This window comes from Theileria parva, chromosome 1 (assembly GCF_000165365.1).
Source record: "Theileria parva strain Muguga chromosome 1, complete sequence, whole genome shotgun sequence".
In the NCBI taxonomy this organism is placed as follows: Eukaryota; Apicomplexa; class Aconoidasida; order Piroplasmida; family Theileriidae; genus Theileria; species Theileria parva.
Genome location: NC_007344.1, coordinates 1,646,511 through 1,660,805, shown reverse-complemented (window position 1 = coordinate 1,660,805; position 14,295 = coordinate 1,646,511). Strand labels below are relative to the sequence as shown.

General features: G+C 32.0%; 10 protein-coding genes across 10 annotated transcripts; 4 read left to right on the top strand and 6 right to left on the bottom strand.

Moving 5' to 3' along the window:
* Positions 1–1,746, top strand: trmt6 (Gcd10p family protein; the record flags this gene model as incomplete). Its single annotated transcript, XM_061305067.1, has 8 exons — positions 1–167; positions 206–468; positions 504–609; positions 703–786; positions 846–970; positions 1,044–1,463; positions 1,495–1,616; positions 1,651–1,746. Exons 1-8 carry the CDS (start codon positions 58–60, stop codon positions 1,744–1,746), a joined length of 1,326 nt encoding a protein of 441 aa, XP_061161639.1. The 5' UTR covers positions 1–57.
* Positions 1,747–1,811: 65 nt separating this feature from the next.
* yipf5 (putative integral membrane protein) lies at positions 1,812–3,344 on the bottom strand. Its single transcript, XM_761214.2, has 3 exons — positions 3,166–3,344; positions 1,961–3,099; positions 1,812–1,930 (listed from the first exon to the last, which is right to left on the bottom strand). Exons 1-3 carry the CDS (start codon positions 3,257–3,259, stop codon positions 1,844–1,846), a joined length of 1,320 nt encoding a protein of 439 aa, XP_766307.1. The 5' UTR covers positions 3,260–3,344; the 3' UTR covers positions 1,812–1,843.
* Positions 3,345–3,491: 147 nt separating this feature from the next.
* Positions 3,492–4,633, bottom strand: TpMuguga_01g02370 (uncharacterized protein). Its single transcript, XM_061305218.1, has 8 exons — positions 4,505–4,633; positions 4,292–4,461; positions 4,216–4,257; positions 4,100–4,185; positions 3,993–4,067; positions 3,791–3,958; positions 3,657–3,757; positions 3,492–3,623 (listed from the first exon to the last, which is right to left on the bottom strand). Exons 1-8 carry the CDS (start codon positions 4,567–4,569, stop codon positions 3,533–3,535), a joined length of 798 nt encoding a protein of 265 aa, XP_061162008.1. The 5' UTR covers positions 4,570–4,633; the 3' UTR covers positions 3,492–3,532.
* On the top strand, positions 4,139–5,719 carry PMM (Phosphomannomutase 2). The gene is made up of 8 exons (XM_061305066.1): positions 4,139–4,738; positions 4,771–4,885; positions 4,916–4,992; positions 5,025–5,116; positions 5,147–5,290; positions 5,336–5,405; positions 5,478–5,555; positions 5,588–5,719. The coding sequence occupies exons 1-8, from the start codon at positions 4,676–4,678 to the stop codon at positions 5,693–5,695; spliced, it is 747 nt and encodes a 248-aa protein (XP_061161638.1). The 5' UTR covers positions 4,139–4,675; the 3' UTR covers positions 5,696–5,719.
* A 35-nt stretch (positions 5,720–5,754) lies between these two features.
* bdf1 (Ankyrin repeats (3 copies) family protein) lies at positions 5,755–7,700 on the bottom strand. Its single transcript, XM_761212.2, has 2 exons — positions 6,679–7,699; positions 5,761–6,592 (listed from the first exon to the last, which is right to left on the bottom strand). The coding sequence occupies exons 1-2, from the start codon at positions 7,504–7,506 to the stop codon at positions 5,765–5,767; spliced, it is 1,656 nt and encodes a 551-aa protein (XP_766305.1). The 5' UTR covers positions 7,507–7,699; the 3' UTR covers positions 5,761–5,764.
* On the bottom strand, positions 7,686–8,543 carry TpMuguga_01g00783 (uncharacterized protein). Its single transcript, XM_061305065.1, has 3 exons — positions 8,118–8,543; positions 7,984–8,045; positions 7,686–7,905 (listed from the first exon to the last, which is right to left on the bottom strand). Exons 1-3 carry the CDS (start codon positions 8,306–8,308, stop codon positions 7,811–7,813), a joined length of 348 nt encoding a protein of 115 aa, XP_061161637.1. The 5' UTR covers positions 8,309–8,543; the 3' UTR covers positions 7,686–7,810.
* Position 8,544: 1 nt separating this feature from the next.
* ranbp9 (SPRY domain protein) lies at positions 8,545–10,452 on the top strand (the record flags this gene model as incomplete). The annotated part of the gene is made up of 10 exons (XM_061305064.1): positions 8,545–8,813; positions 8,845–8,993; positions 9,053–9,207; positions 9,275–9,396; positions 9,471–9,609; positions 9,640–9,753; positions 9,785–10,035; positions 10,129–10,240; positions 10,274–10,334; positions 10,365–10,452. The coding sequence occupies exons 1-10, from the start codon at positions 8,667–8,669 to the stop codon at positions 10,450–10,452; spliced, it is 1,338 nt and encodes a 445-aa protein (XP_061161636.1). The 5' UTR covers positions 8,545–8,666.
* A 26-nt stretch (positions 10,453–10,478) lies between these two features.
* On the bottom strand, positions 10,479–11,080 carry TpMuguga_01g02235 (putative integral membrane protein). Its single transcript, XM_061305201.1, has 2 exons — positions 10,798–11,080; positions 10,479–10,734 (listed from the first exon to the last, which is right to left on the bottom strand). The coding sequence occupies exons 1-2, from the start codon at positions 10,909–10,911 to the stop codon at positions 10,558–10,560; spliced, it is 291 nt and encodes a 96-aa protein (XP_061162007.1). The 5' UTR covers positions 10,912–11,080; the 3' UTR covers positions 10,479–10,557.
* CDKC-1 (Protein kinase domain protein) lies at positions 11,033–12,516 on the top strand (the record flags this gene model as incomplete). Its single annotated transcript, XM_761209.1, has 4 exons — positions 11,033–11,370; positions 11,488–12,239; positions 12,327–12,403; positions 12,436–12,516. The coding sequence occupies 4 exons, from the start codon at positions 11,033–11,035 to the stop codon at positions 12,514–12,516; spliced, it is 1,248 nt and encodes a 415-aa protein (XP_766302.1).
* Positions 12,517–12,603: 87 nt separating this feature from the next.
* On the bottom strand, positions 12,604–14,274 carry TpMuguga_01g00780 (uncharacterized protein; the record flags this gene model as incomplete). The annotated part of the gene is made up of 1 exon (XM_761208.1): positions 12,604–14,274. One exon carries the CDS (start codon positions 14,272–14,274, stop codon positions 12,604–12,606), a length of 1,671 nt encoding a protein of 556 aa, XP_766301.1.
* Positions 14,275–14,295: the final 21 nt, after the last annotated feature.

Here is a 14,295-nt window from a genome sequence, read left to right as displayed (position 1 = left end):
TGTAATAATATTGTTAAATGTAGTTTATTTGTAATATATGAATTTAATTTTTAAAAAATGATTAATCGTTATTCATATGATCCTTCTAGGCCAATTTGCGAGAATGATCATGTTCTTTTAATAGATCACATTAAAAGATGTTTCGTCGTAAAAGTTGAACGAAACAAGTATAATTCTTAGTTAATACAACCATAATAATGATTAGGTTAATAAAAATATGCAAGGATAAGTTTAAAGTTGACACTTTGATTGGATTAAATTATGGTCAAATTTTCACCAAAGTCAATAATGAATGGATTAAAGTTAATAGAAACGATGAGACTTATAAGGGCTACTGGAACTTACTAGAACAAGATTTTGACGATTCTGATGCTTTAGAATCGCCGATTTCCAGTGACAATCGCACCTTTCTGGATTTAAACTCATCTCAAAAACTCTCTGCAGATGATATAAACAAGTTGAAAAAAGGTATTATTACCCAAATTTATAGTAATAATTTGTAGATATAAATCCGTCCGAATTGATTAGTAAAATAGTCCAAAATTCTGAAACTTTTCAAGCGAGAAACCAAATTTCTAAAGAGAAATACATTAAACGTAAAGAGTTCAGGTAATACGACTTACAACTTTATTACCTAATTCTCATCTCTATTATTTAAGTCACAATTAATTATTATAATTCTAAACAGTTGATAATGTTCAGGCATCTGAAACTATTTGAAGTTGGTCATTGTAATTTAATGTCAATTTGTGAAAGTTATTTCAATGGATTTCCTCATAAAATTGGGTAACAACTGAGTTTAACATTATGTGTATAACATCTGACTCATAACTAATTAACTTTAGGTATATGAGATTTGAATCTTTGGCTATGATGTTACACATGTCGAATGTCCAGTTTGATGATAGAATTGTTGTGTTTGATCACTCACTTGGAATAATCACTGGTGCTATCGCTCAAAGACTTCAAGGTACTTCTTACCCAATTGCCCTAATAAACTATTACTCTGTTACCATATTAGTGCTGTGTTAATATTGCGTTAGGCACGGGTAAAATATATCGGCTAGTTACTAGAGGAGTTTCGGATAAAATTGTGCATGAACTTGGTGTTAACAATTTTGATAATATTCTTTCCATTGATTTCAACGAAGTTATGACATTTTGCAATGGTGCCACAGTACAACTCAAAACAAGCACTTTGGATATCGTTGGTAATGATGAGGTGGATTCAGATGACGGATCATCTAATAGTACTGAAGAAGTTGTGGAATTGAAGAGTAAAAAGAGGAAGAAAGAAACTTTGCCAGGAATTTACCCACTAACAAAGATAACAGAGTCTGATCTTCAAGATGTAGATGTCGTAATTGGAAATGTATCCTTCAATAAATGTAATAAAGATAATTCACTTGTTGATACTTACACAATTTCATTAATGGAAATCGCCAATAAGTTCTTAAAAAATGGTAACCAAACACTAAAACAGTCAATTTGTAGATGGTAGATTTATTATTTTTGGTCAACATTTTCAACCCTTATCACATTGTTACTCAGTGTTAACCAAGTCCTCTGAATACATTAATGTAAAATTAGATGAAACCTTCATTAGAGAATATCAAGTAATTTGTTAATCCGTTCAATTATGTTATTTAGGTCAAGCCAATGTGTACCCATCCTATAATTGGGAAATATAGACCTTGTTGTGGCTTCATACTATCATCTATTAAAGTCTCGAATGCCACTCTATAATCTCATAACACTAACGCTATTATTCTATTGTCGTATTAATTTTATTATACTAATACCACAAAATATATTGTAGTAATACATTAATATGGAATGAAGATTAGAAGATAACAATGTTAGCAAAAGTGGTATAATAGAGTAGAATGGGATACACTACAAAGTAAAACCTTGAACCTAAATTCAACTCCTAAAAAATCAATAACTAGTAATAACTTACAGCTTGAAAGAGATATGTGGCAGAGACAGTACTCCAAACAACACATGAGTAAACTAAGATTACTGAAAGGAATTTTAGAAATCTTGAGAAAAGCCAAATCACAGGTGTTAAACAGAGCGGTAGTAGCGAGTATCCCATGATGGTAACGGTTTTCGAAAGACTAATGTACTGTTCATTAAGAAAGTTAAAGAGCAGGTAAATGCCGAGGTTACAGAAAACTGAGAGCACGTAAATTATGCTGAAGCAAATCTTCCCAGAAAACATTAACCCGAGAGCAAAGGTGACAAAAATTAATAGTGGTCCAGACAAATCATTGTAATTTAAAAATAAACTGTTTCCTTTCTTAGGTAACACTACGCTTAGCAAATGCTCATAAATCTCCACTACGTTAATTCCAAGCTCATCTAGTAGTGGAGGATCAACCACGTCTTCTTCCTCAGACTGCTGTAATCTCTGAGTATACATCTCGCCAAACTTAGTCAACTGGGCTCCTAACTGTGCTTGAAATGGTGAAAACACATTGTTAGCCAGGTTGGTATTAGTGATGTTTGGTCTTAATGGGTTAGAGTTAGCAGGACCATTTTGAGGAAACTGTCGTGTAGTGGTAGTTTGGGCAAACGGTTGTTGTGTAGTAGCACTTTGAGAGAATGGTAGTGTAGTGGTAGTTTTAGGAAATACAGTCTTGGTAGTAGTATTCGGAGAAAATTGTCCTTCTAAGTACATCTTTGATCGATCTTCTAATGATTGCGATTGATTCAACACGTTTGTATTAGGGTTTAAACTTGTTGTTACATTAGCATTGAAATTAGGGTTATAGTTAAAGCTCTGTGTTGGAATGGTGTTCTGATTAAAGGTCTGTGTTGGAATAGCGTTAGGGTTAAAACTTTGCGTTGGGACAGAGGTGGTTCGGAATGGAGAGGCAGGAATATTAGTAGGTTGATTTTGTGAAAAGGGAGATGAAACAACGTTAGGAACAGTATTAAAAGGTCTGGGATTCAAATTACCTTTTCCATCATCAGTTGGTACAAAACTGTTCCCGGTATTTGTAAATGAATTTTGAGCAGGAAAATTATGGAATGAACCTTGATTCTGGAATGGAATGTTATGAGATTGAGTTGGATTGGTAAACACCTCACGTCCTAAAAAAATAATAATTCCATCGTTTAAATAATTATTTTATTTAGTAAATAATGATTGCATCATACCTTGAGTGGGAAATTGTTGTTTGTTTTGAGTATCCTGGACTTCGTCACCGAAAGCGTTATGATAAGCACGACGAGGCCTTAAATTCCCAGTCATTTCAGGTAATATTCAGTAATTAATAATAAAATATAACTAAAATAAAATTTTCATAACGTAACAAAGTTATTTTATAAGATTGTTTTTATTAATATTCAGTTGTTAGTAGCTGGGGACACAGGAATGTAAATAAAGAATTTGTTTAATGTTAAACTTTAAAATTTTTACCAAATTAATAATTTCTAAATATTCCAAAAGGATAAACATTAATAATAAATAAATTACGTGTAAATCAGTGTAAAATATGAATTAGGAATTTATTAAAAATATAATTTAAATTTTTGATTTGATTTTATCATATAACTCTGACATTCTATTTGATTGATCTGTTTTATTTGATATTTTAACTACATTTGTTTCATCCCTAAGAAATGATTACGTATATACTTTTGATTACTTGTGATATGTGCAGATATCATATAGGTTTAGTTGTCGGAATTCAGTTGTTTTTCTCCATTCCTTTAAAGTTTCCATTAACACTTGAAAATCTCTTGAATCCTAATGAATGTTACAATATAATGTAAAAAGTACTTTGAAGCCTTTAACTTTAAAGAATACGTCAAGTAAATTGTAGAATCTGTCCAAATATGAGTTCCATCTTAAAAAATAATCTTTAGATAATTCATCAGATATTTTACTTAATTCTTCAAGTTGGGATTCATCCAACACATTCTTTAACTGTCTTTTACCACTTTTTTCCTAAATTGTACAAATGTGTTATGTTAGTTATTACTGGTTCAGGTGTGTAATTGGTATTAGAAATCTTTAAATCCCTTAATTTAGATGATAGAGAATCATCAATAACATTCTAAACAAAAAACTATTAATACTATAGCAAACCTGTTGGTTTTGATATAAATTTAAACTTTTGAAAAGCCTTTTTTTTACTCTTAATCTTGCGGAACACAGAAGAACAAGTGACTCTTCTAAGGGAAATTAAGTAATTTTGAAGATACCTAAAAAAACTTCATTTTCCAGTTTCGATTCAGGTAATAACCCTAAAAATAAAATGATTTAAAGAAATCTAATTACCTTTGGAATATGAAAACTGTTTTAAATCCTCCAAAGAACTTAAATTTTCAAATTCAAGCCCATTTAACAAACATAATTCATTATAGACTAAATTTGCAAATTGGAGCAAATTATCTTCAGAATAAACAAGTTCGAAATAGAGACCAAATTGTGTACACAAATGGAGTGGCCTAAATTAAGAATTTTTGAATAAAATTAAAAAGTATATCTAACCTTCCATTGAAATCATCATATAATAACTTTATAAGATCTACTACTGAGTGATTAACTCTCAGCATTTCATAATAATTTACTTATTTTAAGTACCTATGTATCAGGTCACTACAAATGAAATAATTGTTGTAAATTGTCAAGATAAACTAGAAAATAATTTGTTAAATTATAATGGAGAATGATTCCATTGTTTTATTGTTTGATTTGGATGAAACTTTAGCTCTCTCCTTTAAAGTAATTCGTACTTATTATAATATAATTTTTAGCCTGTATCTGACGAAATGAAAAGCTATTTACTAATGTGTAAAGAAAAAGGTTATCGCATTGCTCTAGTCTCTGGTTCAGACTTCAAAAAAGTTGCATCTCAGCTGAACCCCGAGTGTTAGTTTAACACATTTATAATGACTTCAGTTTCTAAAAATTTTGATTTTCTTTTCTGCGAAAACGGCACTCAAGTATATAAAAATGGCGAATTAGTCCATTCAGAGGTTCTTTTATTATTAATTTTTTATTATTTTAGTCTATTGTCAATTTTTTACCTGATTCTCTCTATAAGGATTTGGTTAATTATGTTTTGGTATACATTTCAAAGTTGGATATCCCGAAAAAAAGGTAATGTTAACCCATAAATAATCTGTTTAGGGGTTGTTTTATTGAGTTAAGGAACTCAATTATTAATATTTCTCCTATCGGTCGTAACTGCTCAGAACCTGAGCGTCATGAGTTTTACGAATACGACTGTGTCGAAAAAGTTCGACTTAAAATGTGTCAAGATCTCACTCAAAGGTTTAATTACTCATTGAATTATTCTCATTGTATTATTATTCTTAGATTTATGAATAGTGAGCCTAAATTACACTTTTCTGTTGGTGGTAAAATCTCAGTTGATGTTTTCCCCGAGGTTTCCTAATAATTAGTTAATACATTTTCAATACTTGATTTATACTTTTTTACTTGATTAAAATATTATTAGGGCTGGAGCAAGACGTTTTGTCTTCAATTTTTGGATGGATATAAAACTATACACTTCTTCGGTGATATGACGGACCCCGTATTTTCCACTTAGATTATGTTTAATTTTAGGGTGGTAATGATTATGAGATTTTTGTTGACCCTCGCGTTATTGGACATAAAGTACTCAATTATCATGATACAATTAAACAACTAAATGAACTCTTTCTCAACAAATAACCTCTCAGTAATATATACTATATACTATATACTATGTATATTATATACTGTATATGTGTGTATAGCTTATTAAAATTCAATTTCCTGGACATTTTCAGCCTTAACATCGAGCGGTTTCTGCTCTTCACTTGTTTTTAAAGGCTCTGATATGTTTGCATTTGATAAATCTTTCAGTTTTTCTTGAACTCCATTACTCACATTAACACCAGCAGTAGGGTTGGTACCATTAACACCATTAGTAGCATCTACGTTGGTAGAATCAGCGGTCTTATTTTGACTTTTTAAGTATTGAGAGGACTGTTCTAGGAGTTGTTTTACAAGTTGTTCCTTCTTACAAAACTCGTTGAATCCCAATGTCAAGAGTTGGTTTTTGAAGAAATCCCTGAGCCTGTTACCAACGGTCGCTATCCAAGTTTCAGGCTTATTGTACTTTGAGCAATTGTCAAAGATGAGCAGAACGTCATCTATAAACTGTTGAGGGTCAGTGTAGGTGTTCTTTCTCAGTTTTCCTCTAATGCAGCTGAATGACATTGGCTTCTTAATGATGTCATAGTAGTCTGGACAGTTTTGTTTCTTTGCATCAACTGGTTTCTCGAACACGTACCCTCCGTCCTGTTTAAAAAGTGTACTTAGCAAATTCTGCGCCAGGGAATACCATTGCTTTAGTAATGGATTTCTAAGTGTGTTACTTGGTGGGAAGGCCGCCTCCTTATCCCACTTCGCAAGGTCGGGAAACCTTAACTCAAACTCCTGGACCTTTATTAAAGGAGCATCAAGCCATAACTTATCGTCTTCTGCAAATGGTCTGTACTGTAACCTATATCTCTTAGGCTTATTACTAAACACGTCACCAGTCACCATCGGTACTCCACTAAACGGGTCACCCTCAAATGTTCCCTAATATACAATTAATAATGAACAATAATAGTATATATATATATAATTATTAACTATATAGAGTGTATAGTGTAAAAAAGGTGTACCGATTGCTCTGATTCTAATGTCCGTTTTTGGGGAGTTGAAGTTTGTTTTTCAGGTGTTGACTTCTTTAAAAGGTTAACGATTTCATTATGTCCTTTGGATTTAGCAAATGAAAGTGCAGTTCTTCTCTGCAAATCCTTCCAGCCGTGATTAATGTTTTTCTCAAGTAGAACCTTGACAGCTTCAACTCTACCGTCTCTGGCCGCGTAAAATAAACAGGTTTGACTATTAGCGTCAGTGACATTTACATCTGCGCCGTGCTCTACTAGTACCTTTATGACTTCTGAATGCCCATCTCTAGCGGCATAAAAAACACAAGTTTGCCCTAATCTATCTTTATGATTAGGGTCACAGCCTTTTTTACAGAAATATGAACAAAGTTCGCCCCTTCCATCCCTGGCAGAGTAAAACAAACATGTTTGGCCAATCAAATCCACGTGATTCGGATTACAAAGCAGGTAATCCTCCACCAATAGCTTCGCTATTTCCAAACTTTCTTCGTTTGTTTTATGTGATAACTGGCATAAAGGTGTTATTCTTGTGTTCCCATCCACCAACTCTTCAATGGTCTTCTCTACCACATTCAAATTATCATTTAGGCCAGCTTTGGAATCTTTTAAATCATCTTTTGGTTCAAAATTTGGGTCATTTGCGTCAGATTTTAGATTAGATTGTACAGAATCTTCGTTGTTTGTAGAAGAATCGATTTTATTGTGGTTTTTATACTGTTGATATCTATTATTTAGAACTTCTTTAAGTTCTAAGAGAGTGCCAGTCATGAGCGCTTTGACAAGTGGATTGTTAATATAGTTCTCGTGATACGTTGCCATCGTTATTAAATATTTTATAATGAACAGAGGATAATTTACAAAATTTAGAGTGAAAAATTAAAATAGTCTTAAAATATATTATTAAAATGCTAATTAAAGATTACAACATTTTACATTTTTACAACAACATATATATAAAGATAATACTTTATATATAAACAAAAGGTGATGATTTAAATATATATACTGTTTTTAAAAAATGATGTTATGAAGAATTTTTAACCCCAGTGTAATAGTTGGAAGGTAAATGAATGACAAAAAATTTAAAAAAAGTAATTTGGTAAAAATCGGCAAATTGGAATTTTTATGACCTGAAATTGATGTTTAAATTGCGAACTCTGGCCACTTCCAAATACGTCGCCAAGTTTGTGTAGCACGTCGTACAGATTATCTTCAATCCTATAAATTTACACATTATTCACTCTTATTTACACATTAATTGTATAACTATTTGTGTATATAATTGTTAGTAATTACCTTCTTTAGTTTCCCATTTGACCTTTGTCATTGTCTGCTTTATCTTATCACACCTCCAGCACCTAAAAATATAATATGACAAACCAGTGATACTACACTACAATACAATAAATAAATGTATGGCAAGTGCGAACATGAACGATTGGAGTGATGAGTATTTGGTAACAGTTGCTTGATTTGGTTGAAATGATGAATCCAAGTGTTTTCTGGGATTAGGGTCAAATTTTTTCAGCAATTTTACCGCTTTGTTTTTTTCTCTTAGTGTTGATGAGGAGTTTAACATCTGGATCAGTTCAGACTTTTTAAATTCGTTCTTCTTTCCCATTTTATGAAATTACCAATTCAAGAAAAATTAGAATACAATTAAAACAATAACATTACAAGTGGGTATAAATAGTATTGTTTGTTTATTGGTATGGGTGAATGAAATAGAAAATAAACACTTGACTACGGTGTACAGTGAAATAAGAAAGTGTTTAGATGAAAATACAAATATAAATTATATTTTGTGGGTTAGAAATAAAAATAAAATAAAAATTAACAAAAATATGACAAAGAAGATAAAGGAAAATATTAGTTAAAATTAATTTATGTGAGGTACAAACTTATAACATTATTGTTACAAATTATTTTATTTTATTATTTTTATCTTACAATGATATTATTATTATTTTACGGTTAAAATGACAAAGACTTTGACTGAGAAATTGTACGGTTTCTCTAAAATACCTTCTTGTTTAAATAGTAGAATCAGGCAACATTATATAACAATTTTAAAGGATCTTTTAACTGTAGAATATACTGGAAAGAGCAGATATTGTGATTCAGGGGTTTGTTAATACATATATTATCTTTGTTTAGTCTGTACAATCTGATACATGTGCTCCTACAAACTGCCCTTTGTATTATTATGAAGTCGAGATTGTGAAATGTGACAGTCAACCTAAAATAGTCGTTGGATTCTCATACAGTAATTATCATCTTAATCGACATCCAGGATCAGAACCCAAGTACCCTTCTACACATCTAAATAATATATCTATAACATGATATATAAATATTATATTAGTTCGGTGGGATATAAATCTGAGGATGGTTATTCCATGAATGGAACTTCAAAGTCTGAGAGTTATGGCCCTTCATATGGTAAAGGCGATGTTATTGGCTGTGGAATTAATTACCTCAACCAAAATTACTTCTTCACCAAAAACGGATCATTCCTAGGTACTCCCAACACTATATACCCAGATATTATGCCTTACAGTAACAAATCGTGTTAATCTATGATTAGGGAGTGCCGGGAGTTTGTTTCACATAGACAATTATCCTACTGTTGGTTTAAACTCGTTTGGAGAATCTGTAAAATTTAACTTTCTTGGACCATTTAAGTTCAATATTGAAGATTACTATAAAGTATTTTTCACTCATTTAGCACCTTATTACTTTATTACATTATTGATGAATTTAATTGTTGTATAATGTATTAGAAAATAATATCAACGGAGAGGGATGAAATAAATTCCAATACTGTATCAAGAGAAGACCTGAATGGAATAGTACACTTTTATTTACTTCATAGAGGATACTCAAAGACCCTAAAAGCCTTTAAAAATGAAACTAACGCAGGTAATCACCACAGTGTTACTAATGTTGTAGACGGAATGAATTTGGATTTGAATGAAGATAAAAGTGAAAACAAGTTTATAAATCAACTTTACATATCAAATGAAGTGGTAAATAAAATGGAATCAACTCTGGAAAAAAGATCAGGTAACTTTACACACGCTTAACTGGTTTCTAGTGTTGATTGACGGAATTTTGAATGGTGAAATTGAGGGAGCACTAGAGGCTTTTTCCAGAAATTTCCCCAAGATCAAGAAGTCATCAATGGCCTACGTAATGCTGGTGACTCAGAACTTTATTGAGATGCTCAAGAATGGTAGAAACACTAAAGAATGCCTCTCATGGCTACAAGAAAACATTAAAAAACTCGCAGATAATGATGATTTCGAAGAACTCTTCAAAAATGATCATTTCAAACATGTCTTCCAAGTAAGACTATACTAGTTGTGTTGGCTTTATTTCACCCATAACTCAGTATTATTGTAGTACTATATATAACCTGAAAATAATATGTGCGATTAGGAGGCATGTGGGTTATTGGCATATGATGACTTTGAAAATAGTCCTTTGAAGGCAAATTTAAGTAAAGACAGAAGACTTGAAACGGCAATCGTAGTCAACGACACCATCCTAAGTACTTTTCAATCTTTAAATAAACAACTTTTAGATGAAGATGGAGCGAATTTATCAAGCCTAAAGATAATATTACAGTATTTAGTACTTGGAAGGTAAGGTATAGTTTAACACAACTTTCTCAGAAAAATACTCAAGGAAATAAATGGGAACACGGGACCTTTATATTCCGCACACGATTTATGCTCACCATTAACTAAATTTAACGACTAAATTAAATTTACAGTAACATTAGTGTATTACTCGGTAATATAACATTAATGGTTAGTAATAATATATTACTGAGTTAGGTGTCAGAGGAGGTTAGAACTGGGATTTTTAGTCTTTTTTAGACTTTCTAGTAAGGTGTAAAAGTCTGTCAGCTTTAATATAGTTGTTTAAAAGCGCTTTGGCCTTGGAGTTCAAATCTTTAGAGTCAGAATATTCAACTTTGGGAGCAAAACTAAGTGAATCAATAGTAAAGTTCTTCCCGCCTTCCATTGCTGCAAATCGTTCCTAAAAACAAATAATTACTTTACGCTAAGAAATGAGTCTAAAGATGTATTATAGCGTTATTACGATGGCATCCTTCCTTGTCATATTAATGCGATATTTGATGAAGACACAGGTTAAACCAATAAGCGAGATTAGACTAATAAAATTCCTATAAGACTTGTTTACAAATTTGGGCATAAATTGGTATTAAAACTGTTTTAAAATTATCAATTGGTACTTTGTACCACACAATATAATTTAACCCGAACGCAAATAATTATTATCTATCACTGTATTATAGTTATATGCATATGATTTTATGGTTAAAAAGGTAAAAAAATCAGCCGCAAAGGGTGAAAAAAGTAAAAAGGTTAAAGAAGGTGTAAAACACAAAGAACAGCCAAATGAGGGGATAAAAACGGAAGATTCACAAAATTTAAATAACAATAAGGATCTAGAAGATGGAAAAAATGTGGAAAATGCTGAAAAAACTGTAAAGGTAGAGTTTGATGATAAAATTGAGGATAAAAAAGAAGATTCCGTAACGGATTCCAACGAATCAGAATCACTTGATAAGAGATTTACTCCTGTAGGAAAACATCTTGGTGAAGGCACTTATGGTCAAGTTATTAAAGCTATGGACACTCTCACTGGAAAGTATTTTCTATCCTTATTTTACCATTAATTTTCCTCTAATTTACCCTTAAATTGCACATATTTCACATATAATTTACATTAATGATAGTTAATTTTACCTATTTCACATATGTGTAGAATGGTCGCTATAAAGAAGGTTAAGAATATAGAGTATAAGAAGGGAGTGACAAAGGATCGGCAGTTGGTAGGGATGGTCGGTATCCACTTTACAACTCTGCGTGAGCTGAAAGTGATGACTGAATTAAGTCACGAGAACTTGATGGGTCTGGTTGCTGTATACGTGAAGGAGAGTTTCATTAACATTGTAATGGACGTTATGGCTTCTGATTTGAAGAAGGTTGTAGACGCCAAAATAAGACTAACTGAGCCTAATGTGAAGTGCATAATGTCACAGATTTTAACTGGGTTATCAGTGCTTCACTCTTCTTCATTTGCACATCGAGACCTTTCACCTGCAAATATTTTTATTGACAATTTCGGAGTGTGTAAAATAGCTGATTTCGGTCTCGCCAGAAGAACTGTGAATCCGCCAATTTTCAGGGAATGCACGGATTTAGAGACTATGGAACTTAACGCCTCAAGGGAAAGAATGACGTCAAAGGTGGTTACACTTTGGTACAGAGCACCAGAACTTCTCATGGGAGCAGAGTGTTACCACTTTGCATGTGATCTCTGGAGTGTTGGGTGCATCTTCGCAGAACTGCTTTCCGGGAAGCCTTTGTTCCCAGGCACTAATGAGATTGACCAACTGGGGAAAATCTATAACATCTTAGGCACTCCTGAACCCACGTGGCCAGAAGTCACTAAACTCCCTCTCTACACACAATACTCGTTTTCTAAACCTAAAGATCTTTCAACACTTTTTCCACGTATTTTTAACTTAGTTTCAGTTCTTTAGTCTTACATAGGTCTAATTTAGTCTTAAATTTACCAATAAGTATTAATTTAATGTTTAGATGCTAATAGTGTAACATTGGATTTATTATCACAGTTGTTAAAATTAAACCCTAATGAGAGAATTAGTGCTAAAAAGGTAATTTGTAAACTTGTTCACGATTATTTTAGGCGTTGGAACACGAATATTTTAAAGTCCAACCACTAAAATGTAAACCGAAAGATTTACCCTTTGATTTTATTACCAAATAATATATATTTTTAGTACATTTATTTTGCTGTGCAGTAGTTTACTGTACTGTATACTAGTTTATTTACTGTATGGTATTATATTATCCTTTATTTTAGATTAGAAATGTGGTTAGAAAATGCAATTGCAAGCTCATATGCAGTTTTTTGTCCGTGACAACTAACTGAGAAGCATTTCCGTTTTATTTTACCCTTGATTTTATACCTGCAAACATACCTATTTGCAGACCTTTCATATATTATTACTCCTTTTTCCTTAGTGCCGTTAGTGTTATGGACATTAGTTAAGATATCAAGACAAGTAACGGTCTTGGAAAATGATAGTTTCTTATCAGCTTTATCTTTATTAACGTTAAATATATTTTCTATCTTAACAATCTTGGGAATAACACTGTTCAAGTCGGAATTAGTGGTGTTACTAGTGTTACTGCTGGTAATAGTGATAGAGTCAGTGTTATTGGTGAGCAAAACATGTAATAGTGACATCAAGTTGCCTTTATCATTAATTTTACAGTTAAATTTGCTAGTGAAAATGGCCATAATTCTACTGGTAACCTTGCTATAATTACGGTAAAAGGAAGACCTAACAACGTTTAAGGCTTTGATAATAAGGTTTGGAGTAACTGGGATCTTTAAAGCATTAAATGCCAGATAAATTACACAAGCTATTAAAGTTTTCCTACAGGCAAAAATTACTCTATTCTGAGGGTTTAGGACATTCTCCTTGGCGTTGGTCTCGTCTACCAATGCTAATATCCTTCCAGATAACTTTACTAATTTCACATGATTCAGTGATATTAACTTAGAAATCTGCCTGTAACGTGTTGTGTCATTAGCTATATTGGAGCTATTAGGGGATTTGTCCTTAGCATCAGAGTTATTAGGTGTGAGTGGTGTGTTTTCAGAGTTTTCGGAGTTAATTCCCTTGTTAGCATCATTATCCAGAATGTTGTCATGCTTAATAGGGGTATGATGTAGTATAGTGTCCTGTGAATTTTGGGATGAATTAGGAGCGTACATTGAAGTTGGGGATGAATTTGAAGTATCCGTTGTAGATGAAGTTAGTGATGACATGATATCCTCCAAATCAAATAATTCGTTAATGTTAATTACGGTAGTTGTGGTTTGCGGGTTATCTTTCCCATTAGTTGTAATGTGGTCAGAACAATAAATTCGAATTTGATCTAAAATATTACTAATTAAGAGAGTGTCATCAATAACTGGAAGTCTACTAATGCCAAGTTCAGAAGCCAATTTTGATACGAAACGGGTGAAACGTTTTAAATTCACTTTACATTCTGGGATTCTAAGTAAAATGTCCCTCAAAGTGTAATTATTACCTCTTTCAAGGCACTGGTCAATGTAGTAAAGAGCCGAAATTATAATTTCAAGTTTCCTGTTTGAAGATTCTAGACGAATTCTCTTATTAAGTCTTTTCAAGTACATGTTATAAATTTTATCAGGGTTTTGAATTTTAAGATTATTGCAAATCCTGTAAAATCTATACATTAAATCAAGTTTGCGATACTCTCCAGGAGTTTTTGCAGAAATTTTATAAAAATCACTTTTCTGGAGTTTAGCTAAATCGTATCCATAAGAATTTACTCTATTTCCGGGCAAAAGTGAGCCTAAATCGGAGTCCAAGATTCCACCGTTAAACTTATCCCTTGAATTAAAATCCGATAGGTAAGAATCCTCAGAATAAATTCCAGAATCGCTGTAACTATTATATTTTCTCCTTAAATTCATCATTTTTAACATTAATTTAAAGTAATGATATGA